This window comes from Cuculus canorus, chromosome 1, assembly GCF_017976375.1.
Source record: "Cuculus canorus isolate bCucCan1 chromosome 1, bCucCan1.pri, whole genome shotgun sequence".
NCBI classification, from domain to species: Eukaryota; Metazoa; Chordata; class Aves; order Cuculiformes; family Cuculidae; genus Cuculus; species Cuculus canorus.
The window spans coordinates 83,197,773-83,211,648 of NC_071401.1; the positions used below are offsets into that span (position 1 = coordinate 83,197,773).

General features: G+C 43.0%; 1 protein-coding gene across 2 annotated transcripts; it reads left to right on the forward strand.

Moving 5' to 3' along the window:
- The first annotated feature begins 2,543 nt into the window (after window positions 1–2,543).
- Window positions 2,544–13,538, forward strand: PRDX4 (peroxiredoxin 4). Of its 2 annotated transcripts, XM_054061348.1 has the most exons (8): window positions 2,544–2,814; window positions 7,095–7,212; window positions 8,540–8,656; window positions 9,267–9,389; window positions 10,033–10,163; window positions 11,792–11,826; window positions 13,029–13,075; window positions 13,415–13,538. In XM_054061348.1, exons 1-8 carry the CDS (start codon window positions 2,595–2,597, stop codon window positions 13,416–13,418), a joined length of 795 nt encoding a protein of 264 aa, XP_053917323.1. In that variant the 5' UTR covers window positions 2,544–2,594; the 3' UTR covers window positions 13,419–13,538. The 2 variants fall into 2 exon arrangements, with proteins under 2 accessions (XP_053917323.1, XP_053917312.1); XM_054061337.1 differs by lacking the exon at window positions 13,029–13,075.
- Window positions 13,539–13,876: the final 338 nt, after the last annotated feature.

Here is a 13,876-nt window from a genome sequence, read left to right on the forward strand (position 1 = left end):
TCCAACCTGGCCTTGAACATCTCAAAGGAATAGATATCCACCACTTCCCTGGACAACCTGTTCCAGTCTTTCACTACCATCGCAGTAATAAATTTCTTCCTAATATCTAATCTAAATCTCCATTCTTTCAGGTCAAAACCATTACCTCTCATCCTATCACTGTATTCCCCGATAGAGTCCCTCCTCAGCTTTCCTGTAGGCCCCCTTTAAGTATTAGAAAGATATCAGGTCTCCCGGGAGCCTTCTCCAGGCTGAACAAGCTCAACTCTCTCAGCCTGTCCTCGTAGGTGAGGTGCTCCAGCCCTCTGAGCATCTTTGTGGCCTTGCTCTGGATTCAATCCAACAGATCCATGTCCTTCCTGTGCTGAGGACTCTAGAGGTGGATGCAGTACTCCAGGTGGGGTCTCAACAGAGCAGAGGGGCAGAATCACCTCTCTCGACCTGCTGGCCACACTTCTTTTAATGCAGCTCAGGATACATTTGGCTTTCTGGGCTGCAAGTCCACATTGCCTGCTCATGCTGGGCATTTCATCCGTCAGCACCCCCAAGTCCTTCTCTTCAGGGCTGCTCTCAATCTATTTTCCATCCAGCCTGTATCTGTGCTTGGGATTGCCCTGACCCAGGAGCAGGACCTTGCACTTGGCCTTGTTGAATTTTAGTAGGTTGTCACAGGCCCACCTCTCAAGTATGTCAAAGTCGCTCTAGATGGCATCCACTCCCTCCGGCAGATCAACCACCACCGCACAGCTTGGAGATCTAAACAACTACACTTTTTCACTTTTTGTGTGTTCATTACTGCAGAAGATACAAGCTCTGGTTGGCATAGGCCAGCATGACCACAAGCGATGAAGTGCCCACAGAACCCACGCTGTGACTGACCAGAGAGATACGAGAGATATGAGGCGGGAAATCTCACACATTGGCAAAGGGTTTCTTTCTGAAGTTGTTTTCCAAGAGGGGCTGAAAGAATATCTCCTGAGCTGAAAGAGCAACAAAGATATCCAATGTCTTGTTTATCTAACAGGTTTCTGTTATAAGCTGACATCCCATCAGGGCACCCTGATATCTGCAGACACTTGTTAAGGGAGGAAGGCACTGAGATGTGAGAAAGTAATAAACTCAGTAGTTAATCGGTTCAAGGTTGAGAATCTCTTTCTCCTCACAGAAAAGGTGTGTCAGAGAGGAAGAATTTGTGATGATATAGGGCTAATTTTAAGGTCATCTTTATCCTAATTAATGCTCTGAAAGAGCAAAATAAGCAGTTTTTCAGAATTGTGTAACTTAATGAATATGTATTCGGTAGATATAACAATTGTATTAACTAGGTGGGATTGTAAACACTCAGTTTGCATTAAAAAAACCATTTGTGATTTTTATTGGGTGTGTTAGTGTTTCATGGAAAATCCTTCCACCCAACACCCTGTGTAGAATAAAGTCAATGTCTCCTCTCAAAAGAAAATATGATGTTTCACTGTGATACCAAAAATACTGGCATATAAAATTCTCTAAGACTACTTTTGGAGTTTTAGGAAGCAAGCATCCTTTATCAGGTCTGGGCAACATGCGGGAGAGATCTCCATCAATTGTGTGCAGCGAGACAAAAGCTGGGGACAGAAGATATTTCCCACTTACATGTATATGCGTAAATTCTCCCAGAAATCTTATGCGTATTCTGTTACTTTCCAAGGTCTAAATTTAATGTTATTATGAAACTTTGCAACAGTCAAAACTCTCCGTAATTTGGAGCTGGCTTCACCTCTCTACTTGACCTTGCATTTGAGAGAAGAAATACTGCAAACAGAGGTGATTACAGAAGGAGAGACATATATTCAGCACAGATAATACTTCACACAAGATGTTATCATCCCTGAAGAATGAACAGTGTCTGGAAAAACCCCGTATTAAACAAAACATGCTGTCAGAGGGGCATTCTGTCTAACTTTCAAAGAATGCAACGACTTAGATGAAGCTTAATTCTACTTTTTTTTTGTAATAGTAACTACTTTTTGTATCAACTGTGTGCAACTGCTGTTGATATTCACCAAGTTATTTGTTAAGGGTTGGTGGCTCGGTTCCCATTCCAGCTGAGGGATGCTCCCCTTGCAGTTCGAGGCAACAAATCCTGTCCTCGGGTACGCGGACAGGTAAGTATGAATCCAAATATGGATTTTATGAGGGACCGGCTGTGCAGCCGGGAGCATCAGCAAGAGGAACATCAGCCAGGGCAGAACCAGCCAGGGCAAAACTAGCGAGGGCAGAATCAGCCAGGGGAGCATCATCACCCAGGGGAGCATCATCAGCCAGGGGAGAATAAGCCAGGGGACCATCATCAGCCAGGGCAGAATCAGCCAGGGCAGAATCAGCCAGGGGAGCATCATCAGCCAGGGCAGAATAAGCCAGGGGACCATCATCAGCCAGGGCAGAATAAGCCAGGGGAGCATCATCAGCCAGGGCAGAATCAGCCAGGGCAGAATCAGCCAGGGGAGCATCATCACCCACGGCGGCAGCACCGAGAGGAGCGGCCGTTGCAGGCTCCGCCCCGGGGCCGCCCCTGCAGCGCCGCGCCGCGGGGACGTGCAGCGGCTCGGCTGGCCATGGAGGCGGGGTGGAGATGGCTGAGGGCCTGGAGGGCCACGCTGCTGCTCCTGGTGGTGCTGGCGGTGGCGGTGGGAGACGAGGCGGCGGAGGAGCCGCGGGCGGCGCGGCAGCGCGGGGACGAGCAGTGCCATTACTACGCGGGAGGACAGGTCTACCCCGGCGAGGCGGCTCGCGTCCCCGTCTCCGACCACTCGCTGCATCTCAGCCAGGCCAAGAGTGGGTGCCGGGCGGGGCGGGGGCTGCAGGGGCAGCGCGGAGAGGAGGGGAGAAACCGCGGGTCGGGGGATGCTGTACGAGCGCCCCGGGGAGAGGGATGCGGGGGTCAGCGGTGGGAGAAGAGGAGGAGAGAAGAGGAGAAGAGGTGAGAGAAAAGGGGGAAGGGGAGAGAGGGAGAGAGGAGAGAAGGGAAGAGGAGGAGAAGAGGTGAGAGAGAAGGGGGAAGGGGAGAGAGGAGGAGAGGGAGAGAAGGGGAGAGAAGGGAAGAAGAGGAGAAAAGGGGAGAGAGGAGAAAGGGGGAGAGAGAGGAAAGCGAAGGAGAGGATGGGAGAGGGGAGGGGAAGGGAGGGGAGAGAAGGGAGGCCCGGTTCGGGGGGTGCCGCATGGACGCCCCCCGGTGCTGGAGGGGCGGATGTGCCCGCCGTGCATCCCGGAGTGGCTCCGGCGGAGCGGAGAGAGGAGGAAAGGAAGGGGAAAGGCCAGGTGGGAGGATGGCGTTCAGGCGCGCCGGGTGGCGCAGCAGCAGCAGTGCTGGAGGGGGGGATCGGGCGGAGCCGGGAGGGATGGGTGCCCTCCCTGCCTGTCTTCCCGGGGTCCCTCCTTCCCTCCCCCACCTCCCGGGGTCCCTCCTTGCCCCTTCCCGGGTCCCGCTCTTCCCCTGGGGTGAGGGTAGTGTTCCCGAGCCGGCCGAGCTGCCCACATAGAGGGTGTCTGGCAAGAGGATGGAGACTCCCTTTTTACTAGGAGTCATATGGAAAAGACAAGGGGTAATGGGTTCAGCTTGCTCCTGGGGAGATTCGGATTGGATTCCAGAAGAAAAGTTTTCACCGTGAGAACGATTAAACATTGGGATGATCTCCCCAGGGAAGTGGGGGATTCCTTGGCACTGGGCGCTTTTAAGGCTCAGCTTGAGAGGGTGCTGGGCCATCTCGTTTAAACTATATACTGATACAAGAAGCAGTTACTATAACCAAAAGCGGAATATTTTTTATTTAAGCTGGAGTTAAGCTTCATCTAAGTCATTGTATTCTTTGAAAGTTAGACACAATGCCCCTCTGACAGCATGTTTTGTTTAAAACGGTGTTTTTCCAGACACTGTTCACTCTTTGGGGATGATAACATCTTGTGTGAAGTATTATCTGTGCTGAACAGATGTCTCTCCTTCTGTAATCACCTCTGTTTGCAGTATTTCTTCTCTCAAATGCAAGGTCAAGTAGAGAGGCGAAGCCAGCTCCAAATTACGGAGAGTTTTGACTGTTGCAAAGTTTCATAATAACATTACTATTAGACCTTGGAAAGTAATAGAATATGCATAAGATTTCTGAGAGAATTTATGCATATGCATGTAAGTTTGAAATATCTTCTGTCCCCAGCTTTTGTCTCGCTGCACACAATTGATGGAGATCACTCCCGTGTGTTGCCCAGGCCTGATAAAGGATGCGTGCTTTCTAAAACTCCAAAATGAATCTTAGAGAGTTTTATTTGCCAGCATTTTCATTATCAATATTGCCTAAAAATGTTGGACCAGATGATCCTTTAGGCCCCTTCCAAGCTGGCATTTTATGATTCTCTGTGTCACAAGGCAGCTCCAGGCCCTGCACTCCCACTCCCCTGCAGACTCTGCAGCTCCCAGATGCATTCCCACCCACAAAGCAGATTCTGGCCGTGGCAGCATCCTCCAGCCTCCAAGTGCGAACTTGGGATGGAAGGAGAGGAGGGTTACCTTCCCTTCCAGACCTCCATTGCTATGGTGGCAATGAGTTTAACGTTTGACAGACATTTGGCAAGGTCTGTGATTCCAGAAATAGCAAGCAAGTTAAGGGAGAGGCTTTGAACAAAGTGCAGAAGTATATTAAAGTGCACCCTGGCCACCAAGAGGGCCAACCATGTCCTAGGATGCATCAAGCACATCATTGCTAGCTGGTCAAGGGAGGTGATTTTCCCACTCTGCTCCACCTTGGTGTGGCCCCACCTCGAGTGCTGTGTGCAGTTTTGGGTGCCACAGTGTAAAAAGGATGTCAAGCTACTGGAGAGTGGCTAAAGTCACTTGGTCTGTGCAGGGTGGGGAAGACAAGACAGAGGGGAGACTTCATCAAGGTTTACAACTTCCTCACAAAAGGGGGTGCAGGCGCTGATCTCTTCTTTCTGGTGACCAATGATAGGACCCAAGGGAATGGCAGGAGGATGTGCCAGAGGACGGTTAGGTAGGCTGTCAGGAAAGGGATCTTCACCCAGAGAGTGGTGGAGCACTGCAACAGGATCCCCAGGGGGGCAGTCATGGCACCAAGCCTGGCAGTATTCAAGAAGCACTTGGACAGTGCCCTCAGACACATGGTGTGTCTGTTGGGGTTGTCCGATGCACGGACTTGATGGTCCTTCTGTGTCCCTTCCAACTTGGGACATTCTTATTCTATGATTCTAAATGCCGTGTGCTCGCAGTGTGACTGGAGATGCTGGACAGTCACCTCTCCCAATGCTGACCCCTTTGTAACAGCTGGGTTTGGCGCTTGCTTTTGTGCCTGCCTTCTCTTGTCATTTAAATACTTCATGGCAGACATGGGTGCTAACATCTTTAATGGTGTTGCAGGGAGATGTTAGGGGCACCTGTCGAAGTGGTCAGCCACTTGCTGAAAGTCACATTTCCGTCAGATGGAGGAAGGAGAGAAGTTGCATGAAAACTATCTTTGCTGTGAGATTTTGTAACTTTAAGTCCTTTTCCTTTACCAAGCCAGGGCATAACTGCGGTTATAAACATTTGCAAACAGATGCTATGAGGAAAATGGAAAAAAATGGTTGAAATATGTGTAACCAGTTTTGTTTCCCTCCCTTTGTAATGCAATTTATTGCAGCATTTTAGACAACTATTTTTAAACCAAAAATATCACCTTTATTTAAAAACGAGTCAATATACAACATATTTAATTTCTTTTCCTTCTCCCTAATGATCTGAAGGTCAGTTGAAGAGAATGTTTTGCTGCAAAGAGATTAGGTTAGGTTAGACTAGATTAGACTAGATTAGATTAGATCAGATTAGATTAGATTAGATGTGTCACTGTTTTGTAAAGGGTGACATTTGAAACATTGTGGACAGCTCAAATTAACTTGAAGATTAATCCTTGCTCTCACTTGAAAATGGTCCCATAGGTAGAAAGAAAAAAACAAAATCAGAAGTCAGGAGCTTGAAATCTGGTCAGAAAGGATTCCGCGGAAGACTTGAGAGGAAGAAGAGCACTTCTTCAAAAAACATAAACTGAAATTGTCAGTTGTACCTACTGACCCTCTATACTTGCATTGCTACGTCCCTTGTGGCTTGTATCAAGTGAAACCAAAGCAGACTGGCTTCCTACTCAGGGGCTGTCTCATGGGTTTGGGGTATGTTTTGCAGTCCTTCTTGTATGTCCTCACTAACTATATTCTGCTGTGGGTTGTCCTAAGAAAAGGAGAGACCAACAATGCCTTCATCCTCCAGCTAATAATTAGAATTCCATATATTTGTCTCAGCAGAGCTGGGACTGTATGTCAATGTCCTTGACATCAGAATTGTATTCAGATCACCTTGTTATCTTCAGCACACCCTATTTTTTGTCTCGGAATTCACATTACTATGAAAATAGAATTATTTTAAATATTTTTAAATTCAAGGTTAATCCCTTTTGATAGGAATAGTAAATACATTTCATGCGTTTTAATTTTATTTTTTTTTAAGCACAACTGTCTTCAAGTTACAATTTGCTTAGGCCTTGTAATTTAATAAATTTGCACTGCGGTTTTAGTCATTTGTTTCTAAACATGTTGTAGTGTGTATTTTTCGTGGACTTGGAATTCTGAGTTTTTCATGACTAAAAAGTAACAATATGAGTTTGAACTATCTGATGCATCTGATTCACAACAGCTCTTCATAACAAAATACTTTCTCCTTCAGTCTAACGTGTGTTCTGCCAGGATCTGGTAGTGCATATGTGGTTTGTTCAGTATACCCAGATAAGGTTTGTGTGGCCTTGACTATCAGTGATACCACGTGCTCATGGGTAAGCACAAGTTGGTCAAACTATTTACTTTCCACGTGTACTGAAACCTGCATTTCTTTGCCCATCACAGCTCTGCCAGCTGTGAACTTTTTAAAGTGGTAAGAAAGTTTCATTTTGTAACTGTGTGCAGTAGGTTGTTTTTCAAGCAAAAGCAAGAGGAGTTGTCTTTGCACACAAGCTAGCTAATGAGCAGCTTTGTTTGAACACTTGCTTTGTATTCTGACTTTTAATTGAACGCCCTTTGTATTTCAGTCTCCAAGCCAGCACCTTACTGGGAAGGAACAGCAGTCATTAACGGAGAGTTTAAAGAGCTGAAATTAACCGATTATGAAGGAAAATACCTTGTCTTCTTCTTCTATCCTCTTGATTTGTAAGTAAGGGGAGACCTTATCACTATCTACAACTACCTGAAAGGAGGTTGTAGAGAGGTGGGTTCTGGTCTCTTCTCCCAAAGGACAGGTGATAGGACAAGGGGGAACGGCCTCAAGCTCCACCAGGGGGGGTTCAGATTGGACATTAGGAAAAAAAAAAATTCACCAAAAAGGTCATCAGGCACTGGAACAGGCTGCCCAGGGAGGTGGTTGAGTCACCATCTCTAGAGGTATTTAAAAGATGGGTAGATGAAGTACTTAAGGATATGGTTTAGTGGCAGATAGGTATGGTTGGACTCAGTGATCTCAGAGGTCTTTTCCAACCAGGTGATTCTATGATTCTAAGACCACTGTACACATACGAGGACTGAGTGCAGCTACAGTAGGCTTATAATTCATTGATTTTCCTCTTCTTTTGAGGTCTCGGGTGTTTTTTGGTGAGGGTTTGAGGGAAATGAAAGGAGTAACAGAAGAAAATATATTGTTTTCATCAGGTACTGGTAAAATTGTAACAGTCTTTGTCCTACCTAGTAGTAAGTGTGTCAACTAATTTGTGTCTCCACATAGAAATAGCTTTCAGTCTGTAGTACCCTATCAGGCTACCTTTACCTTCTGTATTATGCTGTAAATCACTACTGCAAACAGAAGACAGCATCCTATCTATATTTTCTAGAGAGTATGTAGCGTATTGAAGAGGTGGACTTTTCCATCTAAGCCCATCCCATAACGTCCTAAGAACACTTAACATTACCCTCCTTTGTTTGGAATGCAGTTAACTTCCCTCGTGGGTTGAAAACATCTCTGCTTTCTACCAGGCAATTTCCACAAAATGAAGAAAAGAGGACAGAGGTGCTTAACTACCTTAATAATGTAAAAGAAATAATGTGGCTCTTGGGCCTTAGTTTCCAGGGCCTAGAAATTGTGATCTTTACCACTTTATTTCCTTTGTGATAGAAAAAGTTGAAGTAAAAATAGTTAAAATTTGCAAATGCACACAGTAACAAGAAATTATATTATGTTTCTCTGGGGAAAAAAAAGTCGTATTGTGCTTACATTCAGCCACTTAATATTCATGAAGTCTTAAAATTAAGTAACTGTAAAAACACTTGTATCCAGATTGTAATCTAACTGTAGGCTTATAATCTTCAGTAATAATCCAAGCTAGAGTCTGAGGACTGAAGATTTGTCAGGCAGCATTTTGGTTCAGTACTTGAAGAAGCAATAAAAAATAAGTAAAAGCTGAAATTATTTTATGATAAATCCACAATTTTAAGTTAAACAGAGAACTCACTGAATGTTTTATGAAATTTTGACTTTCTCTTCTAGTACATTCGTATGTCCAACTGAGATAATCGCCTTCAGTGACAGAATTGAAGAATTCAGAGCAATAAATACCGAAGTAGTAGCATGTTCTGTGGACTCAAAGTTCACTCACTTAGCATGGTATGTATCTTACCCTTGTCTTTCACTAAAAATTATTCATGGGTCCTTCTTAACTGAAGAACTGCATCCGCAGATTTTTAACCTCTGTAGATATATCATAACCTGTAAAATCCTGATGCTGTTGATAGAAATGTTTAAAATATTTTCAATGGCAAAAATTTTTAACCCTAATTAGGAATTGGTTGGATGGTCACATTCAGAGAGTAGTAGACAACGGCTCAATGGAGATCTGTGACAAGTGGTGTCCCTCAAGCATCCATACTGGGACTGGTGCTGTTTAATATCTTCATCAACAATATAGATAGTGAGATCAAGTGCACCTTCAGCAAGTTTGCAAGTATCTCTAATGCATCATACTGCCCCAATTAAGCAATTAAGACCGATAAGAAAGAGGTCGTTACTAATTGATGTAGCCAAAAGCTGCAAAGAATCTACTGAACATTCTGCTCAAGCCATAAATAGTTTTCATCATCTCCCTTGTGTGCAGAACAGAAAAAAAAATGTCACTTGGACTAAATTCTTCTGTCTGTGCTGTTCTGGTTTGTGACTTAACTCTGTGTAGGGAATATAAATCTTTATGAGAAATACATATGTATTTTATTTTTCAAAGGATTAATACTCCTCGAAAACAAGGAGGACTTGGACCTATGAAGATTCCACTTCTTTCAGATTTGACACACCAAATTGCAAAGGATTATGGAGTATATCTGGAAGATCAAGGGCATACACTGAGGTATTTCACTTGGTTACAGTTCTTCTCTGTTTTTTGCTAGGGTAGTACTTAATTACTTTATATCTAAAGAAACATTTGAAATTTTTCTTTGGGAGCAGTTTTTACTTGGGGATTCCTGCTGATAGACAAAATAAATATTGAAGAATACAAAACAATAGCCATAATGAGTCAGAACAGAGGCAGAGGCTAATATCCTGTCTAACAGCAGTCATCAGTAGGACAGGGAAAGCATGCAGAATTCCCCAGAACTGCAGTTACTCAGGAAGCTCCCAAGTGCAAGTGGGGTCAAGACTAAGGGTAACTATTGGCCTCAAGAGAGAAATCTTTCATGAACTTGATTATTTTCTTGAGGGATCCCTGTAACATCATAGTATCTGCAACGTCCTCTGGCAGGGCCCGTCAAAGCTTAGTTTTATGTTCTGCAGAGAACTATAATTTTTTGGTTTTAACTTACCCTTAGCTCATGTCACCTGATACCTCAGGTACAGAATAGTAGGTTAGTAGCATTCTAAGGTGGTGGGTATTGTACGGTGTTCGCAGAGATCAAATTCCTCCCATCCAGCAGACGTAACATCGTGCATAAACACAGCATTGTAATCAGTTCTGTTTCCTAACACACACACAAAAACAAATGTTTTCACAGAGGCCTTTTCATTATTGATGATAAGAGGATCCTTCGACAGATCACAATGAATGACCTTCCTGTTGGGAGATCGGTGGATGAAACACTTCGTTTAGTACAAGCATTCCAGTACACAGACAAACATGGAGAAGGTGCTCTTTTAAATACTTTCATGTTGAAGATTGTTTCGCTTAGACTAGAAGTTGTATTTGTAGCTTTTTGGAAGAAAAATAGTAACATTCGAGACTGGCCTCATGCAGTGAATGAAGTAATTTGATTGCTCTGCTACAAGATCCTCTGGTCCTGGTACCTCCATAGGTTGTTTCTAGTGTAGTAATACACATTTTGTTTCACATTTGTGAGGATGCAGAGCATAAAGTATTCCTTAGTCTGAATTAAGGCATTATGTACCATCTGTCACAAGCAGAGATCTTTATACGAAATGCAAGGCCATGAAGAATCAGGCCAAATATTTCAGTATGCTTTGGAATACTAAAATAAGTGAGATGTAGGCTATTCTGTGTCATTCACTGAGGAGCTGTGGCAAGTAATTTGGAGTGCTTCCTGTTAAGACACATGGTGATACTGTGAAAGTTAGGCTGCCATTATTTGTGTTTCCTTCACAAGTGCTATGTGAACATCTTCCCGTGACAAAGATGATTTCACTGGCTTCGGACCGCTATTTTATCTGAAGAATTCCTATCCCTCCAGTTCAAGCATAGGGTGAACTTTTCACATTTCTTTAATTAATGTGTTTAAATACACAACATTCATTTATTTAAAGATTGGTTTAAATATTAATATACATGTTCAGCAGCTTAACTTCCGTTTCAACTGAGTTTCACCTGGCTTTTGAAAGTACCTTTTTCTGAAGATACAAATCATGCTTATGCTTTGCTGTACAGATTTAAAAATACAAAAGCTGATACTTAGGCGATGCATGTTTAACTAAGGAAAGTTTGACCTCTCTTTTTTAGTTACAAAGCTGTCTTACAGAATATTGATCTGCAGTGTGTTTCTAAAGAGTACCACATTTTTTCCAGCTGTACATGGAATCTCACAAGCATTTGCATGAATGCTAAGGGCACTCTCCTTAGATGCCTTATGGATTCTTTGCACAAAACAGGGGGGAAAAAAAGTTCTTCACAATTCCTAATTGCATTTGTGGTGTTTTGTGTGATGGTGTGCCTTAATGCAGTGTAATATGGCATTGGGCTAAAGCCTCAGGTGAAGAGCTCTGAACAGATAAGAGCTTCCCTCCACAATGTGCAGCCGTACAGGTGGTCACAGGGCTCCCAGCCACGCTGCATGTTAACTGCCTGCTGTAATCCCTTTACTCCTGAGCAAGGCTTCAAATCAAATCACTCAGTCTTTTGTGGAATCTTTCATCTGAACTCTTTGCTAAAAAAATTTCCCTGGCATTGGTTCTAAAGATAGATTTCTGTGTAGTCACCTGAATTTTATCACGAAACTTCTGTTTCTCCCAGAATAGGTGTTTATTCTCAGATACTGCTTTGCCAGTACTTAGCCTAGAAGGGCACAAGAATTAAAGTAAGGCATCCATCCAAAGATGGGTAGTTTCCAGTTAGGAGAAGAGGTAGGCTGTATCAGGTATATATTATACCATCCTATGTATAAAGAAAACCATGTATTTAATAGCTGCAGATATTTACATATGACACTTGTGTGCTTTTTTACTTAACATTCAGTAAAAGAATATTAAATGCACAAAAGTGTGTATAAAAATACTTATACTAAATTGTCTTTTTTTCCCCTCCAGTTTGCCCCGCTGGTTGGAAACCTGGCAGTGAAACAGTAAGTCTCTATTTATATTTAGAAGCGTGTACTACTTAAAAAACCTCAGTTATCATTCCCACTGAAGCCAAAACCAAAATCTTTGCAACTTGCAATGAGATGATATGAGTAAACTCACTTTATTCTAGTTAACAGCTTTTGAATTACTACCGATTTCATTAGGAGCTCATTTCCCTCACACTGGACGTATACCAGTGGTTTCATGTTCTCTGTGTATGAACAAAACTTTCTTCAGCAGCAATAAGCTCGCAATCAATAACTTTTTTCCTGTTAACACCAAATTAGAGGAATCTGGAAACTCTTGAATCTGTCCTGTCTTCTCAGTTATCTGTCCATATAAGTTCCTGGCTCTGTCAAGTCTTCCTAGGCACTACCGGAAAAAAGAAAGACACAAGTCCCCAGGCTGCTGTAGCATCTTGCAGAGCTGGTGTGCCACTGTCAGAATTCCAGCAGAGAGCACTGCTTTGCTGTGCAATAGCTCCTCCTTTGTCACTCCTCCCTACATGTGACTAAAAGCAGAAGAGGTTAGGGTTCAGATAAACACCCATTGAACTTGTTTGTGTTCTCTGGGCTTGGATCAAGCCTCAGAAGAATAATGAAACTTTCAGTAGAGGTCTGAGCTGCCTAGTTCAGATGAGATCACTGTCATTTATTTGAGCATGTGGCTTCCTTCTGAACCATCTGATGATGACAGAGCACTGTTGTTTAAGGACTGTCTCAACAAAAAGCAGGTCCCAGCGGCCTCTAAGCAGTGTAGTGAGCATTGTAATTGAGAGTAAAAACAGTGGAATGCTTAACTGTGTTTCTTTGCTGGATGTGAAAACTTCCCAGGGTGACTTTAGGCTAGGATTCACCTCTTTCAAGCTAGTAGAAGAGTACTTTAATAGGGGAAGCTAGATATTAAGACTGTAAAACAAGAGAGGGCTGGCAGGCCTAACGCTTACTTTGGCACTGAAAAGTTCTGCCCTTTATAATTATGGATTGCCTAAATAATAGGACATTACCATATTTTCTGAAAAACGAATAATATATAACGCTAAGATTAACAGGTCCAATACCACCCTATTAAAGACCTAAAAAAATAAGTAGACGTTCTCTTTCTCCTCTGTGCAAATGATGCAGTTAATTTAAATAGCACAGTAGTCCAACAAGACTTTCTCAAATATGTAGCCATGCCTTCTCAATGTGTTTGATTTAATTAGATCAAACCAGAGGAAGCCATGAGAGTGTGGTGGCCAAGGGAAGAACTGTAAGTAAATTCTAAGACTTTTGATTGCAGAAATTAATTAATTAAAATATCTTGCTTTTGGGGCAAGCAACATAAATATGTGTGCTCCCAGCTATCAAAATTCTTCCTTTGGTGGGCTGCACTCTCTTCCCCATTTAGTTAAATCTTCCTGCTATTGCTGTTAGGTCTGTTTATCTCTAAACAGTAACCTAGTATCAAGTCAACTGATACTCTTCAACATTGCTTATGGGCTGGTGTTAACATGGTTTTTTGAACTATTTTGCCGGTCTGGTTTTATAGGTTGTTGCATTCGTGTGGTTTGGGTTTCAGGCTAACATTTTCCTTTTCTTTCTTACACAGATAATTCCAGATCCAGCTGGAAAACTGAAGTATTTCGATAAACTAAACTGAGGCTTGCTTCTGTTGAATTATATAGGACACATTCAACTTGATTTTTTCCAATAAAATTTCGTTAATTTTGTTACTTTCATGAGTTTGACTACTATGTGACTGCAGTAGACCATGAAAGGTCTTGTTGCTTACATGGGAGTCTAACCTCTGGGAAGCACAGGTACCTCACTAGTTATCAGAGATATTCTTAAGAAATGCATGTTTTCCCTGTGAGTCTTATTTAGATCCTTGGTTTTGCCAAAATTTACTTCTCTTAGCATCTCAGGCTTAGATTCATGACTTTTGCTATTGGTAGATTACTTTATTTCTGCAAAAATATCGTCTGCTTGGTCACATTCTAGGAGCTACAGCTACTAAAGAGCCACCTTGTTATGGTACATTAGTCTGTAGCGGCTAACCCAAAAGTCAGAA

Bases quoted from the DNA above. Each gene is read 5' to 3' on its own strand.
- PRDX4 (XM_054061348.1), top strand. From the start codon at position 2,595: ATGGAGGCGGGGTGGAGATGGCTGAGGGCCTGGAGGGCCACGCTGCTG. The intron at 7,213-8,539 runs GTAAGTAAGGGG...TTTCTCTTCTAG, and splicing joins TTCTTCTATCCTCTTGATTT to TACATTCGTATGTCCAACTG. The intron at 11,827-13,028 runs GTAAGTCTCTAT...TGATTTAATTAG, and splicing joins GGAAACCTGGCAGTGAAACA to ATCAAACCAGAGGAAGCCAT.